The sequence below is a fragment of the Eubalaena glacialis genome, chromosome 14 (assembly GCF_028564815.1).
Source record: "Eubalaena glacialis isolate mEubGla1 chromosome 14, mEubGla1.1.hap2.+ XY, whole genome shotgun sequence".
Lineage (NCBI taxonomy): Eukaryota > Metazoa > Chordata > Mammalia > Artiodactyla > Balaenidae > Eubalaena > Eubalaena glacialis.
Window position 1 is genome coordinate 47,660,093 of NC_083729.1, and position 21,179 is coordinate 47,681,271.

Sequence of the window (21,179 nt, forward strand, 5' to 3'; positions counted from 1 at the left end):
TTTAAAACACATAAGAACTCAGTGAAAAATAGCAGGAAAAAGACAGTAAACCATATTAAAAAAAGAAAAAAAAATTGGTCAAAGGATATGAGCAGATAATTCACAAAAGAGCAAACCTTAACTAGGGCTACCACTCTGCTCAAATCTAGGGACAATATCTATGTGAAAAGAGTGCCCTGGAGGTATGCAGCCCCCCAGGGTATGGTTTATACAGTTATCATGTTAATTGGCTATCATATAAAGAGATGTTCATTCCTCATCAGGAAACACAAATGAAAGCAATGACATACCACTCTGTACCCATCAGATGGGCAAAGTTAGTGATTAACATAATTAAAATAAAGCATAATACCATACATGAAACAATGCATACACATATATGTTAAATATAAGGGAATAGGTAAAGGAAAAGAATAGGACTAAGGTTCAGGCTAAATGGAGAAAAAAAGTGAGGGCCTAGAATAGACCAACAATGCCAATATGTCATGAACTGAGGAGTATGAGTGACTTAATTTTGTGTACTTAAGATTAAAAGAAAAATGTAATAAAAATACCAGATAATTCTAGAAAATGCAAACTAATTTACAGTGACCAAAGCAGATCAGTAGTTGCCTAAGGAAACGGAGGGGAGCAGGAAGAAGAGACTATAGAGAGGCATGAGGAAACTCTTGGGGAGGACTGATATGTTCATTATCTTGACTGTTAAACATATTTAAAAAAAATCAAAGTACTCTGAATAGATAATATATTCCATATGCTAAAAACCTACATACTGTACTTCTATTAGAACTAATTAAGCAATCCTGTATTGGCAAATAATTGTATCTTTTTACATATATTACCTGTGTTTGTCCCCTTTGAAATAATGATGATCCATGAAGAATTTTAAACATATCTACCTCACAATTTATATTCCTAAGTGAAGTCAAATCTCGACCATCGCACCTACAGTAATAAAGGAAATAATTAAGTAAAGCAGTGTTGGAAGTGAGAAAAATCACACATTATCTTTTGAATCCTACCAGGAAGTTCTCAACTTGAACTGCATGTCATAACCGCCCGTAGAACTTTAAAAAAATAATATAGATACCTGGGCCCCATCTTAAGTCCCACTGAATCAGAATTTCAAGGGTTGTGACCCATACACTTATATTGTTAAAAAGCTCTGCAGGTTTGGTAGTGTATATATGTCCATGCCACTCTCTCACTTTGTCACAGCTTACCCTTCCCCCTCCCCATACCCTCGAGTCCATTCTCTAGTAGGTCTGTGTCTTTATTCCCGTCTTACCCCTAGGTTCTTCATGACTTTTTTTTTTTTCTTAGATTCCATATATATGTGTTAGCATACAGTATTTGTTTTTCTCTTTCTGACTTACTTCACTCTGTATGACAGACTCTAGGTCCATCTACCTCACTACCAAACGTAAAATAGATAGCTAGTGGGAAGCAGCTGCATAGCACAGGGAGATCAGCTTGGTGCTTTGTGACCACCTAGAGGAGTGGGATAGGGAGGGTGGGAGGGAGGGAGACGCAAGAGGGAAGAGATATGGGAACATATGTATATGTGTAATTGATTCACTTTGTTATAAAGCAGATGTTATAAAGCAGAAACTAACACACCATTGTAAAGCAATTATACTCCAATAAAGATGTTAAAAAAAAAAAAAAAAAGCTCTGCAGGTAATTCCAACATGCAGCCATGGCTGTGAAGCAATGCTCTATACGAGGCCCACAGAGAGACGAACACATCTACCCAATGCACACACTCTTCAACAGGTATCCATTTATAAAATAAACATTCTATAATTCTTTCCTGTTATTTGAAAAAAAAAGTCTCTTGCTTTGAGCAAGTTGCCACTTTTGAGGAAACTTGCCTTCAATTCCATCAAAAAAGGATATGTTTACCTTTTGTATTCATTCAAAATAATACTTCTAAAAACATCCTTTGCAGCAACATTGAAGGATTCTATTATTTCATAGGAATCAACTTCTGGAAATTTTTCTATAGAAGAAAAGACAAACCAAAACAAAGATTTTCTCTTTTTGGAAGATAAGATTTCTCTTAAGTTCACAGTATCAAATCAATTAACTATGGAAGTAATAAGCCAAGTGAGTTGACTCTGAACATTTAGTCCTCAAAGTAGATAAATTAAATGTTTTTAAGTAGGAGAGACACAAGTATTATACCTCAAATGCACTGTTAATGGGAACTTAGTTTGCTTTCTACCAGAACAACAGTGCTTTGCAATCAGCTTTCTATTACATTATGTTATCTGACAAATCTAGCCAACCATATCATGAGAAGGTTTAACTGATATTTTTAAGAGTAGTCTCCTTAACTGTTTTGCCTTAGGATCTTTTATCTTAGTCCACAAATAGAGGAATAATTTTTTTTTATATGTTACAAATCCCTACCGACTAGTTTTTAGTTAACATTTATCAAGTTCTTTCATAACCCAGGTAATTTACATGTTTTTTTAAAAAATGCCTTTAATCTTTATAGCAATTTATGAGGTAAATTCTATTACTATTATCCCCATTCTACAGAAGAAAAAACAGGCCTAAAGAGGAGGAGTAAATTGCCTGAGATCACTCAGGTAGTAACTGACAGCTGTGACCTGAATACAGATTGGTCAGCCTAGGCTTATGCTTTTAAATGTTCAGCTACTTTATCTTACCAATTGATTTATGCCAAGTTTTAAGCACTGTTCTCTTAAGCAATTGGTTTATTAAATATAACTTTTAAAGTAACCAGAACACAAGAAATGGCCACAGAGAGATATATTAAGAATTGTGTCTTCATCAGGCAAGAATAATTTTAAATATTATATTTTAATATGAATTTTTATGCTTTAACTGAGTTGCACTTGGAGAGGAAAATAATTAGTAACATTTAAAATATCCTATGAACCCAGAGGGTCATGAAGGTATTCTGTTATGTATTAATACAAACACAAAATCACTTTTCTTTTTAAATAAGGCAACAGGTGTTATACAACTTCTAATTCTTTTTTTTTTTTTTTTATGATTAGCTCTTTTATTGTAAATTGTTTAAGAAATTATTTCCCAGGTCAAAGTTATAAAGATATTAACCTGTATTTTGTACTAAATGCTTCAAAGTTTTTTTTTCTTTTATTCAAACAGAAAGTCACAAAAATTATAATCATCCTCATCAGTTCACTCAGTCCTATGTAATTAATTTTTTTTTATCTTGATCTTTTGTTAGCACTTTTATGAATTCATCAGTTTTCCATTAGAGTTCTAAAAATGCTTATTCATTCAGTTCAACAACTTCTAATTCTTAATAGGATGAAATATAGTGAGAAAAGACCAAACTTCTTCAATGGCAATTATAGGTAATGGCCTTAATATCAATGCTAGCAACAGAATTTTTGTCTTAAAATAAGATACTCAGGTGAGAGAATATTTGTCTGTTAGCAGAAAAATTAACGAGAACTGTATGTCATGCCTGGTACACATTCAGTTTGTGATTGATATAGTATTGCAATTTTACAAATTAAGAACTCAAGAATTTTAAAGAATATCTTTTAGATTTTCATATGACAGGATACAATGATACCCATTTTGGAGTATAAGAGTTTGATCCAGAAAAGGTCAGGAATACCTCACATTCAGCATTTATTGGTGCCCACTCTATGTCAGGTGCAGTTCTTACCCATTTATAGAGGTCAATTTAACAGTAACCTTGGGATGTATCATTATTTTAAGTTTACCAAAGATAAAACTAGGGAGTAATGAGAATAACCGATTTGTTCAAGGTCTCACAACTGAAACTTTAAAATCTATTATTTCCTTTAAATATTTTTTAAACTAAAAAAAAAAAAATTACCTTTTAGTTGTTCCTCTGTATCTAATCTAATCTTGTTAACAGCTTCATCTCTGGAAATCTAAAAGAAAGTTGAGGTTCAGTTATTATATTTAACATTTCTATTTTTTAAATTATTATACAATTAACACATTGTAATAGTAATCAGATTTCTCTAATGGTAACATTCTTTAAAAGATTGAAACTGGTTATTGATTTGTAGGGAATATTACCTGTTTAATTCATTTAAATATATTTCCACACTTTCCTAAAAGTTTTCCCTAAAACTTCCTTCCCAACAAAAGGAGAATGGAGAAGCAAACAGCTAGGCTTTTATTTAGCTTTCTGTTTAGAGATTTTTCATAAAAATAGGACAAATATTCATAAACAAAACTGTGTAAGCTATGACAAAAAAGAATTCCCAGAACAATTATATAAACAAAATTCAGGTATACCTACTTTATCATGTTCATGATCTGTAAAAACTGCGTAGAGTTTTTCCATGGCGAGTCTATTTTAAGCACAAAATAAATGTCAGCATATTTGGAAACACTAGGCAGTGTCTATTATAAACAAAACAAATATTTAATAATAAGCTAAAATATTTAACATTTCATAAAGAATTAAAAATGTGTATTTCTCTATAACACTGCTAATCTGTTTACTATTTATGATACAGAACACAAATTTCTTTCTCCTCACATCTTAAGCGAATCACACACATGCCCTCCCTTCTTAATTGTTCAATTAATTTCACCTTAGATTTTTCTTTCTCTCTGCTCACTCTCTCTCATATGACCAGTTGCTTTTTTCTGTTCTACGTGTTTTGGCTGTTATTGCAGGCAACGCTTTTGTTGGGGACAGTGTATATAACTCTTTAATCTCTGAGTAATGGCTGTGAGACTCATACTAATGGAAATATTAACTTTTTCAATTTATTTCAAATAAAGTGAAATAATTTTCTGGTCATTCATTCATAATTTACTGAGTGCTTATGTGCAGGCACTGTTATAAGGACTGGGCATATAGTGGTGATTGTATTTCTTTTCAAGAACCTCAACAGTTTCCTTAGATATTCAAATATCTTATGCTTTATATACTCTTTTACCTTGACACAGAGAGATATGAGGATGATCTGAATCTTCACCAGTAAACTCACTCTCCCCTTTCCTTTGAGATTCAAACTTAGGCCCTTCAAGAGGGATGTGGGTTTATCCTTCTTAAAGCATTAGACTGGTATTTATGGCAATGACTCTTAAAATAGAAGGGTGCTATTTAAGAAGTAATGCATGGACAGTGCTTCCGTGAGAAGTTTTTTCTGAGAGGAAATTAAATCTGGTGACACTTTCATATTTTCTTTTGTACAGATGTTCTTACTTATGAGCATGTTTCACAATCTCTGGCAAAGGGACAAATAACTTCTGAGGTGTCCTCTTGGCAACACCAATTTCTTTTACCAACTGCTGGATGCCCTGAATTATTTGTTGTGTATATTTTACTCCCACTTTGATAGCATGGCAAAAGTCCTGCTGTAAAATATTCTCTGCAGAGGCTTCCAACATGACTAAAAAAAAAAGAAAAAAAAGACTGCTATTGAACCTTTTACCAATATAGCATTTTCAAATACCATGACATGACATAAATACTACAGATGAATTTTGTTTATTAATCCTTTTTGATTTCTTTCCTCAGAATCAACATAATTCCAAAATATAAACAGTAGTAAATGAATAAAGAAACCTTGATATTTGAAGTTAGGTTTATATTCTTCATAAATTTAATGAGAGATTTCTCATAAAAAAATGAAATGGAAAAGAAAATAAACTATGCACACAATTTTTTATAACAGCTTTATAAGATATAATTCAAATACCATAAAATTCCATCTTTTAATGTGTACAACTGCATATTTTTTAAAAATGTATTTAAAATGAAATTTTACAATATCAGCACGATAGGTGGCTAATAAATGTTTCCTGTTTAACAATATTTGATGTGACCTCCCACTTAATTTGGTCATTGTCACATTGTCTAATTCTTACACAGGAGGGGAAATCTTTGCAGTGATAACTGTTGATACTGTTTCAAGTAAGCCAACTAGAGAACCCTAGCTACTACCATAAAAAGGTTGTTTTTGTAGTTCTGTAACAGTAAAACTCCTGTGTAAAGCAGGGAAGCTCCAAAGTAAGGCTTCTAGCATGGTATCTAGCTAAAATCTACTATTCAGCTTTGGCTTTGGTTTCTACAAGGCTGAATAGACTCCTGCCAACTTGTGTGCCATTTCTGGCATTCCTCAACTTATCCAAAGTCAAAGATCATGTAATACATAGTTACCATCATAACTAATATGTTTAACCACATAATGTTGTCACATTAAGATTTATTATTGCCTAAAAAATCACTTCTAAGGCTTCTAGGCATAATTGAGAATGAAAAAAAATCTACTTATATGCTTCATATGTTGGAATTCCATCAGTCAATTGAAGCAGACCTGTGAAACTGTAACAAAAGATCTAACACTTGTGTCATTGGTGTCCTGGAAAGAGAGGAGAAAGATTGCAGGGCTGAAAAGTACTGGGAAAAAAAAAATAGCTGGAAACTCCCCAGATTTGGCGGAGACATAAACCTGCATATTCAAGAAGCTGAATAAACCCTACATAGGATGACCCAAAGAAAGACACATCATAATTAAACTTCTGATAACCAAAGACAAAGAAAAAAATCTTGAAACCAGCCAGAGAAAAATGACACCTTACCCATATGGGAAAAGCAAACAACAGCAGATTTATCATCAGAAACCATGGAGGCCAGAAGGAAGAGGCATAATATTTTTCAGGTGCTGAAAGAAAAGAACTGTCATCCCAGAATCCTATACCCAGTGAAGATATTTAGGAATGAAGGTGAAATCAAGACTCTTAGATGAAGGAGAAAGAAGAAAATGTGTCACCCTAAAATGGCTAAAGGAAGTTCTCTAAACAGAAAGCAAACAATAAAGGATGTTAAGATAATAAACCATGTTAAGAACATGTTAAGCAGAAATATTGGTAAGTACAATACACTTTCCTTCTCTGGAATTTTCTAAACTGATGGTTGAAGCAAAAGCAAAAATTGTGACACTTCCCTGTTGTGGTTCTAAATGTAGATAAACATTAAACGAATATACTTGGGGGAGGGTAAAGGGAGGTAAGGTTTCAATTCTTCACTTGAGGCATGAAGATGCTTCCTCTGATACCATGATATGGAGATGGTTATATCCTTTTTCTTATCTGTATTCCCATGACACCTCTCACTTTCACAGAATTAAATTGGAGATTTAAAAACATGCATTTAGAGCTTCCCTGGTGGTACAGTGGTTAAGAATCTGCCTGCCAATGCAGGGGACACGGGTTCAAGCCCTGGTCCGGGAAGATCCCACACGCCGCGGAGCAACTAAGTCTGTGCGCCACAACTACTGAGCCTGCGCTCTAGAGCCCGCGAACCACAACTACTGAACCCACGTGCCACAACTACTGTAGCCCGCGCACCTAGAGCCCATGCTCTGCAACAAGAGAAGCTACAGCAATGAGAAGTCTGCACACCTCAACGAAGAGTAGCCCCCGCTTGCCGCAACTAGAGAAAGCCCGTGAGCAGCAACAAAGACCCAACACAGCCATAAATAAATAAATTAAATAAACAAATTTAAAAAAAATTTAAAAACAAAACAAAACATGCATTTAAAAAATATTTATTTATTTGGCTGAAACCAGGTCTTAGTCGCGGTATGTGGGATCTTTTCTAGTTGCGGCACGTGGGATCTTTTTTTTTAAGTTGCAGCACACAGGATCTTCATTGCAGTGTGCGGGATCTTTGTTACAGCAGGCATGCGGGATCTAGTTCCCTGACCAGGGATTGAACCCAGGACCCTGCACTGGGAGCGCGGAGCTCCAGCCACTGGACCACCAGGGAAGTCCCAAACATGCATTTAATATATATAAATTATACCTCAGTATATTCATTTAAAGAAGAGAATATGGCAAAGAAAATGAATATTACTCAGACTTTGTTTTCACCAATTAAACTTCAAAGCAATTCATTTTTAAAAGTGCTTTATAAGAAAATTCCTTATGGTTTTGAGTCTGTAAACCTGTGCTGTTCAATATGATAATTACCTGTCCCATACAGCTATTTGCATTTAAATAAGTTAAAATTATATAAAATTAAAACTTCAGTTCCTAGTTCACTAGCCACATTTCAAGTACTCAGTAATCACATGTTCAGATATAAAACATTTCCTTCACTGCAGAGAGTTCTGGACAGCACTGCCATAGAGGCTAAAATTTTAAACAAAAAAGCTTGTCAAAATGATTGCTCTGAACTTAACCATTTTCAATAGTTGAAGATAAAGGACTTCTGAGATTAGTTGAAGTTATGAATTCTAGATACAGTTTTTTTCCATAAAAACTGTTACTGGTGTACTTTTTTCCTAAATTATATCCTAGTATACACAGAAAGATTAGTGATATTAAATGTACCAGTTGAAAACAAGCATCTAAGTAGCACTGTGCAGAATAATGGCTGCGGATGTAACCTAGTGGCTAATAGTGCATAGAAATTATTCTTGTCCTAAGCAGAAATACAGACACAGATGTAGAGAACAAACTATGAATACCAAGGGGGCAAGGGGGGTGGGTGGGATGAACTGGGAGATTGGGACTGACATACATACACTACTGTGTATAAAATAGGTAACTAATGAGAACCTACTATATAGCACAGGAAACTCCACTCAGTACTCTGTGGTGACCTAAATGGGAAGGAAATCCAAAAAAGAGGGGATATATGTATACGTATAGCTGATTCACTTTGCTGTAGAGCAGAAACTAACACAACATTGTAAAGCAACTATACTCCAATAAAAATTAATTTAAAAAAATTATTCTTGCCCTTTAAGGTCATACTTTAAAAATCCAGATTACTAAATATTTTAATAATGAAATGGTAGCAATTATTTTTTTGTATTTTTGTATCCCAGAAGTTCCATGATGATGATATTTGACTTGGACCCAATATTAACTTTAACACATGAACATGGGGTCAAATGTATATTTGGTGTACCTTGACAAAAGTACAGAGTACTGGCTGAATATCTTCATGAAAATAGTGATGCAGAAGTCATAAAATGGATGCTGGTAACTTCTGAAACCAGTCTCCTTACGGGTTGGTTCTGAATCACGTTCAGCCTCCTTATAATTATTCAAGACTACCCTGTGATAGTTTAAGCAGTTTCTGGTTTCATTCTTCCATCTAGAGAGGAACGGGTAAGAACAGCCAGCTGGAAGGCTGCCTATCGGGTTTCTGTGGCATGCCACAGATACAGTAAAGATCCTTAGTTCATTCCTCCAATATCTATTTAAAATTAGAGGGGTTCAAATTCTAAGGCATATAGAGGCTATATGACCATTTAGAAGCAAGTTTATTTTGTGTCTTAATGGTAATAGCAGGTATTAACTGTTTGCTTGCTAGGTACTAGGTACTATGCTGGGTACTTTACAAACCTTGACTCTAATCATAATGGCCCTGTAAAGAAGCCAAATCGATTTACTAATTGAAAGTAAATGAACGTTGTAACTTTCAGCAAAAAAAATTTCAGATGGAGACCAAGTGAACTTCAAATAGTAAACCAATACTCTGCTCAAGGCCCTTTCTGAGATGTTCAAATATCATGTAGGGGTCATTCGTTATTCAGAGCCTCCCCAAATCTCTGGAATCCTCTCTATATTTCAGTAGTTCCCCACCTTCTCAAGGTAGAATCCAAAAACCATTTCCTTGCCTCCCTTGTAGTCATGGATGCAGATGTGTCACACTTCTGTCCAATAAGATGTAAGTGGAAACTGCTATGTGGGGACTTCTGGGAAAGTTCTTTAAAAGGGAGGCTGACTTACTCAGAGGGCACACTCCTTTTTCTATTCCCCTTTTTCGTTTTTCTTCCTCCTGCCTGTAAGTTACATAAGTTGGCCAGAGCTCTGTTCATAAGTATGAAGATGTGGGCCACACCCTGAGGATAGCAGAGTAGAAAACTAAAAAGAATCTAGATTTCTTAAGACATTATGGAGCTGCTGTAATTGTCCTGGACTCATTACCTCTGAACTTTTGTTACTTGAGAGAAAAATAAGTTCCTATCTTGTTTAAGCCTTGTTATTTAGTTTAACCACACAATCCCTAACTAACATGTAGATAATACACAACTCCTGTTTCATGTGTTTTGTCTATCATACATATTGATAGTACCTAATTCTAACTCATTACTAACACTCCAAAAGAAGAAGCTGGAAATGAGGTGTTTCACACATTAATTGTACAAAAAAAGAACTAAAAGTTTAATAGTTTACGTTTCATCAAAATGTTCCCACATTAGAAGATCCATTGTCAAAAAGTTCCAGACATCAAATGTCACGCAGTAGAATAAACTGCTAAGAGACCTTAATTAATTTGTCCATGGTTAACTGCGGCAGATGCTGGGTTTCAAACCCAGGTCATTTGGACTGTTAAAGCCCATTCTTCTTCAACAGAACCAGCCCCTGATTTTCATTCATGCAATTATGACATTTTAGTTAGAAGGAGTGAAGGTGACCCATGGTCAGAGCATTTCTTGTACTTTATTACTAGTTTTCCACCTACTGGAAATATGATACCTCTTTCTCAGAGGACAACAAACAGACTTAGAATGACTGCATTAGCTAAATTAACATATTTAAATGAATGAAACAATTAATTTACTACCAGAGTTGGAACTTCAAATTTTAGACTAGCTTATCTGTCTAAAAATAATTACTAGAATTATCTTGATAACGATTTTTGTATATTTCAATTAGAGTGGTATAACAGTCTATAATTTTAGGTATTGTTTGATATGAAGCAAGAGCGCTACCAAAATAGGGCAGCAATAAAACAAAACAAAAATCTTTATGGCTAATTAACAAAGCACACATACAAAAAAAGAGTTTAAATGCATTTTTAAGAAGCCAGAACTTGAAAGTAAAATTCAGAATAAATCTACCACTTAAACTACTTACCAATCTGACTTTTAGGTGCTCCAGTAACCACTAAATTTAAAGTACTGGAAGACATTTCTTTTCGTGTTGGGTTAACAATACATTCTCCATCGATCATTCCTATTCGTACTGCCCCTAAAACATATTAAAATATTGGCAACTGTTTAATAAAAACTCAGTTTTCAAGACATCCTAGTGACAGCTTCAATCCCTATCTTCAACTGTGACCACAGTAAAATCCATATTTCTATCATGATATTTAAGGCCCACAGATTATACTACTTCACCCTACCTCTGGCCTTACTGGACCACTCAGTTGCTCAAGTACACCATTTCTTCTACATCTCTGTGATTATGGTCATGTTCTTCTCCTGGTCTAGAATGTACTTTCTCTAAGGCAAGTGCTTACAATCTGATCCTACTAAGGTTCAGCTTAAATGTCGATAACTCTCAGGAGCTAGCTCTCCTTGACAACCTGACCTCACAAGACTAAACCCGCCCTTCTCTATCATTTTCTTAGCACTCTAACTACACTTTTATAATATTGTTTATAAATATCAATAATTATTTGTCTGTTTCACTTATGCTGAAACCAAGAACTGTCTCATTCATCTTTGTACTGCTGATGCCTAGTCTGCCTTAGTTCCTTCAGTGCTTAGCTCAGTATCTGGCACTTAGGACACTCAGTAATTATTTACTTGATGAATCATTTGTATATTGCATGATTACAACTTATAAGAGCTGTAAGTTACAAACATGTTTGTATTATCCTGAAAGAGTATGTACTCTGACAATTTCCCAGTCCAAAAAAAGAGAAAGTCCTCTAACAGAAGAGGCAACAAAGAAGTCACAGTATCTAAAAACATAATCTTTAACACCATAACATACTGCTATAAGAAACAAAACCCAAAGCAAAGATAAAAATATCTCAAAATGCTGAAAGGACTCTTCTTAGAATGTCATTTAATTCAACTCCCTAAGAAATAATAATTCAGAGCCAATAAATTTATGCCCTTGCTATAGCATGCTTACTCTTATTTCTTGAAAAAAATATAATGTTTCTTATCTTCAAATCCTAACTTACCAATAGGTCCATTCCAAGGAATATCTGATAATGAGAGGGCTACAGAAGCTTTAAGGAAAAAGGAAAAAAATAAGAGCTGAAATAAAAATAATTCATTGCTTAAAAAAAAAAAAATCAACAGTAATAATTTTAATCTTTATTTTTATACTTACCACCATTAATTGCTAGGACATCAGGTTCATTAACACCATCTACTGCTAACAGATTACAAAGGATCTGGTGCAAGGGAAAAAATTCAAAGCACTTAAAAAAAAATCTACTTGATTTGGGAGGATTATCATTTCGATTAACATCTTGTCCTAAAATATAGGAGCACTATATGGTTAAAAGCAGGGCCTTTGTAGTCAAACCCCTTAATTCTGGTTATCATTTAACTACATGCTTGACCATTGACAAATTACTTAAATTAAGCCTCAAAAGTTTCCTTATCTTTAAAAGGGAAAAATAACAGCATCTTCCTGAACAGTTCTTAGGAAAATTATAGGAAATATTGTGCGTAAAGCATTTATAATACTGAGCATGTTGAAAGTATTCAGTAAATTAGCTATGTTAGTAAATGTTACACAAAAATATTGTTGTCTTCTGTTTGCTAAACATAGACAAATAAATTACACTGTAATAATATGCCTATGTCATGTACTTAGGAAAATAACTTCTTGAGGCAGTGACATCCTTGCAAAGGGATATTTGCAAGGCATATTTATTTTTCTCAAATACATAAAACAGTTACTTAATTAAAGTATATGGGTCATTATTCTGAAAGAAAGTAATATTCAGAAAGTATTAAAATATAACAAAGTAGAGGTTTAGAGGACCCACTGATAAAAATAGGTAATAAAGATTAGTTGTATCAACTGTCCTAGTCTGTTACTAATATGACCTTCAAGGCCCAGCCTGAACTGTCCCCACCCACCTCAATCACTCTAACCTTTTTTCAGATTTACCAATTTATTTCCTGCCTTAGGGCTTCTGTGCTTCCCATTCCATCTTCCTACACGCCTACATTGGCTAATTCCTACTCATAATTCAGGTATCAGCTCAAATTGACACCAAATAAATGTTAGCTTTTAAAAATTGTTTTTAAAAAAACTTAATGTAAAATGTAGCAGGATCACCAAAAATTCTTATTTTGTACTGTTTATAATGTTTAGCCTAGGAAGTATTAAATAGAGATTCATTAAGTCATTTTTGATTGACCTGGAAACAAATAAACCTAAAACAGAACCTACCTGTGTATCATAAAAGTAGCCTGCTGGAAAGAGAGGTCTAATTGAACGATCTGCCAAAAGCAAAAAAAGAAAAGACATTAAATAGTTACTGACAGAAGTTGCTTCACAATTTAAAACTTTTCCCTCATTAAACAAGCTAAAAAATAATATAACTAGCTATTCAATAAAACAAAACAATAATAACAAAAACAAAACCCTTGGACTAATTTACTGACAGGGTCACAGATAAATGGTAATATACATCATGGCCCGAAGACGAAAAACTAGCAGGGCAAGAGCACCCAAGTGTAAAATTGGGGAGCAGCTTTTCATTCTGGTTCCACAGGCATCAGAATTCATTGCTTATTTGTTATTTATTTATATAAGCAGAGGAAAGAGACTTAACCAACAGCAGACCAAAAGAAAATCCTTCCTTGGTATTCTGTGTCTGATGAATGCATATAAGTATAAAGTAGAAATTTTGGGTAGAAGAGCTATAGACTACAAATGATCCCACAATATTTAAGGATGTCGAAGATTTGAAAGGTTATAAACATATTTCAGTAGTTGATGAATATAATGCTTTCAGGAATTACCATGCTGAACATAAAAATGAAAAATACTCAGGATAGGTTCAACAGAGTAGAGGCGTGGGCCACAGAATTTACATGATTAATAGAGATTCATTCATTTGGTCAACAAATATTTATTGAATGCCTATTTTGTGCTGGGCAGTATGCCAGGTATAGGGGATTCAGTATTAAACAAACAAAAAGTTTTTTCTCTCATGGAGCCCACATTTGAGTGAGAGGATACAGAAAGTAAATAATCTTAGGCAGTGTTAATGTAGTGAAAGAAAATTTAAGAGATACTGTAGAATACAGATGGAAGAAAAGAGATACTAACACAGGCTTATCAGAGAGGGTTAATGCCTCTATCTAAATATCTTACCTATTACTCGACTTGTAAGAATTTCTTTATCAGAAGATCCAATCTCTCTTCTAAGATAGTTTGTGGGAATTCTACCTGCTGCAGCAGCCTTCTGTCTATAGTCAACCTGAAGTAGCAATGAAAAAATGCGGTTCATTCGACTGCTTTTTATAGTAGCAAACTATTCCCCAAGAATTACTATATAGATACAATTCTCCTGAGGTTGCAACAGCATATTCCAGACTAAGAGTGGAGAATATTTTGTTTACTTTTAGTGTTTTGTATCTCTTAGGGAAAGGAGAGCTGATAGAAATGTTTCAGCAAATGGATTTTTAAAAAGCGTTCCACTTAGTCAGATGACTGTGTAGCCTCCCTACTTCCCAGAGTAGCTTATCCTGGTCAAGTTCAACATTGCCTTTTTTGTATTACCTCTCTTAGATATAACTGCATTCCCCTTTTCATAATAAAAGAAGCCATAAAATACTAATGAGCTCTTTACTCTTCACCAAACATATACTTGCAGACTCATACTAAAGGGAAATTTATGAAAGCAATGAATTCATTGCTTATTAAACATCAAAGTACTTGTGCACTTCCACTGTTTTTGTCAACTTAACGAACTTGGACCTTGTAAAGTATGCTTACCACTAATATGAGAATTGGTTATGAAGCAATCAGTTTAAATTCTTTTAATGACTCAGTATCAAACAATTAAGGAAAATCCTTTATTGTGCAAAGTTTACACTTTGTACTCACTAGACACTGGACGAAAATACTACAAATTCTATATTTATGCTATATTACAGTTCAGAAAAATCAGCAAATACTTACCACCAAAGGCATGAACTGGGAAGGTGAAGGTTTTGTTTTACTGACCGCTGTGACCATCACTGCAGTGTCACCTGACTTAGTTAAACATAAACAACAACACTGGTAAATTCTTTTAAAATCAGATATTAACATATAAGCAGTGAATGACTGAATCCTCCCTCAGTTAAATGAAGGGAAGAGAAATGTTATTCCATGACAAAATGACTATGAAAATAATTATTCACAAGTAGTCCGATCTTAATCCCTTCTGCATGATCATGATCTGTATTAGAAAAGTCTAATAGTCTAAGTCTTTCAAAAGCAACAGAACTAAAGGGAAAAGGCTCACTGATAGCTTAGTCACATCCAATCATAGTTTCTACTTCTTATTAGGAAATTTAGACTATAAAGAAAAATTTCCCAAGTATTACTATTGAAGAAACCTGTAAAATTACTTTCTCTAGAAAAGCATTACAGAATTTACGAGAATAAAACAGAACCCCAAGTTTGGAAGAGATCTTAAAGTTCGTTTAATATACCTAGTCCTCTGACTCCCTGGTTGTCTGGAATGGTTCTGACACTAGAAATGGTCTGAATTAATTTCCAATACCAAAATTCTAAGAAGTTACATGATGTTGTAAAGATATTCAGTACCAGTCTTGATAACCATTTTTAAGATGAAAATTTAACAACTTGGACTTTTTACCTGTACTATAGCAGAGCCATCTGCAAATCTGGCCAGTTTTCCAGAGGATATTTCTAATTTTCTGTTTAAAATAAAAATTCAATACAAAAGGACTTAGGTCATCAGTACAATTCCCAGCTTAGTATAAAGCAATTAAAGATTCTAATAGAAGAGCTAAAGGTTACCAAGCCCCATAGGCCCCCAACCAGCAAAAAACAAACTAAGAAGGGATAGAGTTCACTATCATTATTGAAGATACAGGGGAATTTAAGAGCTGCTTTAGGAAAAACATAGAAACCAAGGCACAGGATAATCTGAATGACACAGTATTTCTGGGGTACAAAAGCTTTCTTCTTCTTCTTTTTTTAAAGATAATTTTTATTGGAGTATAGTTGCTTTACAGTGTTGTGTTAGTTTCTGCTGTACAGCAAAGTGAATCAGCTATACGTATACATATATCCCCAGAAGCTGTCTTAAGTGTTTTTCCCATTTACCACCTTAGTCTCTTTTGTTTTACCACCCTTGCCTTGTTGACTAAAGTAGCCTTTTACCACACAAACTGGATCATTTCTCTCCTTAAATCCTTTAAAATTTCCCTCATTGCTTTCCAAATATAAACTCCAAGACTGACTGCAGACACCTTCATTTTCTACAGTGGCGCCAAGATAAGTCAATGGGGGAAAGAAACAGTCTTTTCAACCAATGGTGCTGGGACAATTGGATATCCATATGCAAAAAAGTTAATACAGTTGGACCCTTTCTTCGTATTATAAATAAAAATTAACTCAAAATGGATTATTGACTTAAATGTAAAAGTTAAAACTATAAAACTCTAAGGAAAAAACATAGGAATAAATCTTCATAAATTTGGGTTAGACAACGTCTTCTTATAGATGACATCAAAAGCACAAGTAACAAAAGGAAAAAAATAGATAAATCTGACTTCATCAAAATTAAAAACTTTCATGCTTCAAAGAATATTATCAAGAAAGTGAAAGAAAACCTACAGAATAGGAGAAATTATTTTGAAATCATATACCCGATAAGGGACTTGTATCTAGAATATGTAAAGAATTCGTACAATTTAACAATAAAAAGAAACCCAGTTTTAAAAACTGGCAAAGGATTTGAACAGATGTCTCTTCAAGGAAGATCAACAGATGGCCAACAAATAATGAAAATATGCTCACCATCATTAGCCACTACGGAAATGCAAATCAAAACCACAATGAGATACTGTTCACATCTATTAGGATGTTATGTGTTGATGACGATGTGGAGAAACTGGAACTCTCATACACTGCTGATTGAAATGTAAAATGGTGCATCTGCTTTGGGAAATAATCTGGCAATTCCTCAAAAGGTTAACAAAGAAGTACTATATGACCCAGCAATTCTACTCCTGTATATATCCAAGAGAAATGAAAACATATGTCCATGTAAAAATCTGCACATGAACCTTCACAGCAGCATTATTAATAACAGCTCCCCAATGGAAACAACCCAAATGTCTGCCAACTGACAAACGAGTGTATCAAGGAGGAGAGTACGGATACTGACAAGGATGAGCCAAGGAGTGGACTATCCCCACCCTGGCTAAGAATAAGCCCTCCCAATTGTATCAAAAACCAGGAGAGAAGTGGAGCCAGGAAAGCACTGTTAAAAGCTTCTAAAGCTAATATACAGCATGGGTTTGAACTGCAAGGGTCCACTTATACATGGATTTTTTTTTTTAGTAAACACAGTTCTTCACAGTCTTCCATTGGTTGAATCATCTGATGCAGAACTATGAATAGGGAGGCCTGACTATGGGACTTGAGCATCCTTGGATTTTGGTATCCTGGAACCAATTCCCCACAGATACTGAAGGACGACTGTATTTACAATGGGGACTGAATGAGTTGGTGAGAGAAAAACAAACAAGCAAACAAACAAACAAACCAGCTCTGCAGTGCCCCCAGTGTTCTCAAACCCATGCTTGACTTATAGTCAAATACCAAATCCTCCTCTTTCTTTGTTCCCTTTCTTGAGTCTAGCCAGTGTCTCCTTTAGGGGTCCTAGACCACCCACCAGATAGTCCTATGGTCCTGCCTTGGTGACTGCCCTAATTTAAACTGTTTTTTTCCCCAGGTGTGTGCAATTTATAGTATGTAAAGAACCAGGTGGTTACTTTCCATTGTCTCATCATCTCAGTTGGTGTTAACTGACCTATGTAATTTTTTCTGTTAATGCACTTTTAGTTGTTTTTGGTGCAAATCTGTTATTAGTTTTGTATTTCATGGTTGATTTTACCTCTTATCAATTTACTTGCCAACATTTTAATGTATAAAATACCTCCAAATATTAATACATAATAGATTGCTAACACATCAGTGGCTTCTGGAACTGGGTGGCTATGGAACTGTATGGGAAGGAGATTTTTGAGCTTTTTAAATGTTGAACCATGTGAGTGAATACCTAATCAAAAAATACTTTTGAAAAAAATAAATAATAAAAAGGATAAGATGAGCAGGGAGATCCTATTGGTGGGCAGAAGAGTGGGAGGAGGTAGCTTAGGAAGATAGAAGGGAAAAGAGGAGCCATCTGCCACAGGAAGTAGAACTCCAGGGAGAGAGATATGCTTAAAGAACATTTTTAGAAACACTTGCAAAATGGTATGGAATGTAACCACCTTACTCCAACTTCCACCAAGAAAAATTCAGTAGTATTGATACAAAACTCACCCCACCCCCACCCCTGCAAACAAAACAAAACAAAACACCCACCTTTATGATTTGGCCTTGCTTTGTTGCTAACTCACATTTCATCTTTCACTCCATCTACAGTAAGTTATTTGTAGTTACTCAATGCACTCTCTCACTTCTCTGCAATTGCGCTTGCCACTTTCTCTGCTACCTTCTCCTTGCCTTTCAGGATTCACCTTGAACAGTAAGCTTTAGGGTGTGATAAACATCCCTCTGTGCTCCTTTAGCACCCTGTTCATACCTAATACCTTTCCCACATTGATTTTCTCAGCACTGAACCTCTGTTTATCTTACTTCCTCATCAGACTGTCTCTAGTGCCTTGTAACTCAATATGGTAGATGCTCAATAACTTAAATGTTTAAATGAAAATTAAAGATACCCCAAAGGTTACTATGAGTATTAAATACATTTACCACAATAGTATACAACCTCCTAGGGCACTGTAAAGAATACATATAACAAGTATAAAGTATGTGGTACATAGTAATCACCCAAAAAAGTTTGCTGCAAACAAACTTATGACAAAGAAAATAATTGATTTACCCAGCAGGTATGATATTTATGAATCTCATTGTTACAACACATGACACAGGTTTAAAAAGAGGTTACAAAAGAGGTCCAGGTTGACTAATAAATGAAAGATTCAAAGTAGATTATTCATGAAAAATATGGAGGGCAGAGGCTAATCTTGTTGCTTTGAGTCCCTCATGCCTAACAAATAGGAAATGTCTGTTGAGTGAAATGTTCTGGGGCATTTCTTCAGAGAAGAATAAATGTTCAGTCCTTGAAGAATGGAAGAGACATCTTTTCCCTCAAAAAATCAAAATCAAGGAATGCCAGAGGTGGAAAGACCTTAGAGATCATCTAGTCTAGAGGTCAGCAAACTACAGCATGTTTCTTTACAGCCTTTCACCTAAGACTGTTTCTTACATTTTTAGACGGTTTGTAAACACACATGAATATGACACAGTATGCAGCCCACAAAGCCTAAAATATTTACTATCTAGCCTCTTACAGAAAAAGTTTGCTGAATCTTTATCTAATTCAGTCTCTTAATTTGGAGGGCAGAGAGGGGGGGTTGGGGGGCCCGGAAGTAGTAAAGTAACTTGTTCAAAGATCATTCAGTAACTTAGGGAGGAAGTCTTGGATTCAAAGCCAGATTTTCTGGCTTTTGTATGAACTAGGATCAAAGTTTTTTAAAAAGTACATGTGAAAGGTGTAGATATATAAAGTAAGCATTAGCAGTTTCATTTATTTTAAAAATGAATCTGGTAGTTTTTAAAAAGTGATTTTAGACATGAATTCTGGCAAACAGACCCCTAAAGAGAGTAACGGTTTGAAAAACAAGTTCAGAATCCACCTAGCCTCATAGTACTAGCTTTGGTTGACTCTGAGAAAGCTACCTAACCTTCTCTGAGCCTCTGTTGTTTTAATACATTTCCTACAGGCTTAAACATGAGAATATCATATAACCGGCGTTCAATAAACTGACCTTGCCCGTCCCTTCCTACCCAGGGTCATACAGGCCAAGCTTTTTAGGCAGTAAACTGAATTGGATGACGTAAGCATCAATTATCAACGCATTCTTTTCATTTCATAGCCCAGGAGTCCCCGAAAATAAAGGGACCGGAAATCGGGTGGACAGACTCAGCTGGGGAAAAGAAGCCCGGAGCAGGGCAGAAGGGAGGAACAAGAAGCAAAGAGCACGAGGCTGAGACAGCGCGAGAAGGAGGGTGCCAAGAGACAGACTCCAAACCCGGAAAGGGAAATTTGGAATTTAGGTTTGGGATAAAGAGGGGGAAAGAGACCTGGGGTGTCGGATTCGTACTCTAGGAGGTGAATGTACTCGGGCTGGCCTGTCATGACGCCTTGTGAAAGAACAGAGAACGCACACCGTTCCTTACCTGCTGCCTAAGTCCACGGCCACGGTTCGCGACCCCGCGCCGTCCCATAGTGCTCGCACCTGCAACTGGGTGAGTGTCCGACCCCGCCCTGGCAGACGGAGGGGACCACGGCCCAGTGGCCGGAGCTGGAGGCACGAGCAGCAAGGCCTGCAGGCCGCCATGACACCCGGCAAGCGCTCAGCCCGGGCTGCGCCCTGATTGGTTTACTCAGCAGGTAGTGGGCGGAGCCTAATGCAGTTTCGTTTCCGCGGTGCAGTGGGGAACGCTGGGGAAGCGGATACCGGGCCGCTTTCTACGAAACTTAGAGGGGGCCAAACCTATCTGAACGCGATTGTGACTTAACCAGTCCTTCTTTCCGTATTAGCCAATGAACAACAATTAGAAAAATAATGTGGGCTTTTTGGTTGTTTTTTGTTTTGCTATCGTAGTTTAAAAGAAAGTCCTAGAATAATGTAAGTGTTTAATAAGTAGAGTAAATATAGTAGTAATAGAAGTAATCAGAAAACACATTATTATTTGGCTTATGGGAGCTGAGAATTAGGAGAATTTGCGTAGTGGGCCATGGAAAGAGATCTTTCTCTCTCCCCTCCTCCGCCCTGGCTTTTATTTTATAAATTCAAACAACAAATATATTACTACGAAGGTTTGCGTTAATTTATTTCTAGTAAGTTAATTTCACTTCTTGTTGACCTATATCGTCATTTTATATATCTTTATGATCATTTTGGATTAATCTTCCTCTCCATTGATAATATTTAGCAGTTTATTCCTCTGCCTGTTTTGGTCAAGTGTTAATACTTTCTAAACCAACTCTTAAATGCAAAGTGCTTGCTACTATTTAAAAAAATGTTTTGGAAAATGAAAAAAGGTTTTGGAATTTGAATTTGATCCATTTCTAGGGGGTGGATAAATTTCTCCCACCCCTCTTAATCTGCCTGTTGGAAAATATTAACGTG

General features: G+C 35.3%; 1 protein-coding gene and 1 long non-coding RNA gene across 3 annotated transcripts in view; one reads left to right on the top strand and one right to left on the bottom strand.

Annotated features, from left to right (window-relative positions):
• Positions 1 to 20,412, bottom strand: part of PNPT1 (polyribonucleotide nucleotidyltransferase 1) — a 40,504-nt gene extending 20,092 nt beyond the window's left edge. Inside the window, exons 1-13 of the mRNA XM_061211395.1 lie at positions 20,224 to 20,412; positions 15,596 to 15,656; positions 14,911 to 14,985; positions 14,101 to 14,206; positions 13,171 to 13,220; positions 12,094 to 12,157; positions 11,942 to 11,989; positions 10,879 to 10,992; positions 5,204 to 5,390; positions 4,286 to 4,337; positions 3,851 to 3,908; positions 1,906 to 2,002; positions 843 to 945 (exon numbers count right to left, since the gene is read on the bottom strand). Of these exons, the coding sequence (XP_061067378.1) occupies positions 843 to 945; positions 1,906 to 2,002; positions 3,851 to 3,908; positions 4,286 to 4,337; positions 5,204 to 5,390; positions 10,879 to 10,992; positions 11,942 to 11,989; positions 12,094 to 12,157; positions 13,171 to 13,220; positions 14,101 to 14,206; positions 14,911 to 14,985; positions 15,596 to 15,656; positions 20,224 to 20,384 (1,176 nt within the window). The 5' untranslated portion in view covers positions 20,385 to 20,412. The remainder of the gene's footprint in view (positions 1 to 842; positions 946 to 1,905; positions 2,003 to 3,850; positions 3,909 to 4,285; positions 4,338 to 5,203; positions 5,391 to 10,878; positions 10,993 to 11,941; positions 11,990 to 12,093; positions 12,158 to 13,170; positions 13,221 to 14,100; positions 14,207 to 14,910; positions 14,986 to 15,595; positions 15,657 to 20,223) is intronic.
• Positions 1 to 21,179, top strand: part of LOC133105420 (uncharacterized) — a 209,455-nt gene that overhangs the window by 31,339 nt on the left and 156,937 nt on the right. The window contains exon 1 of one of the 2 annotated variants that reach the window (XR_009703852.1): positions 19,980 to 20,292. The exons of the other annotated variant lie outside the window; for it this stretch is intronic. This is a non-coding gene — a long non-coding RNA (uncharacterized LOC133105420). Of the gene's footprint in view, positions 1 to 19,979; positions 20,293 to 21,179 lie in introns of those variants that run through there. 2 annotated transcript variants of the gene reach the window in all.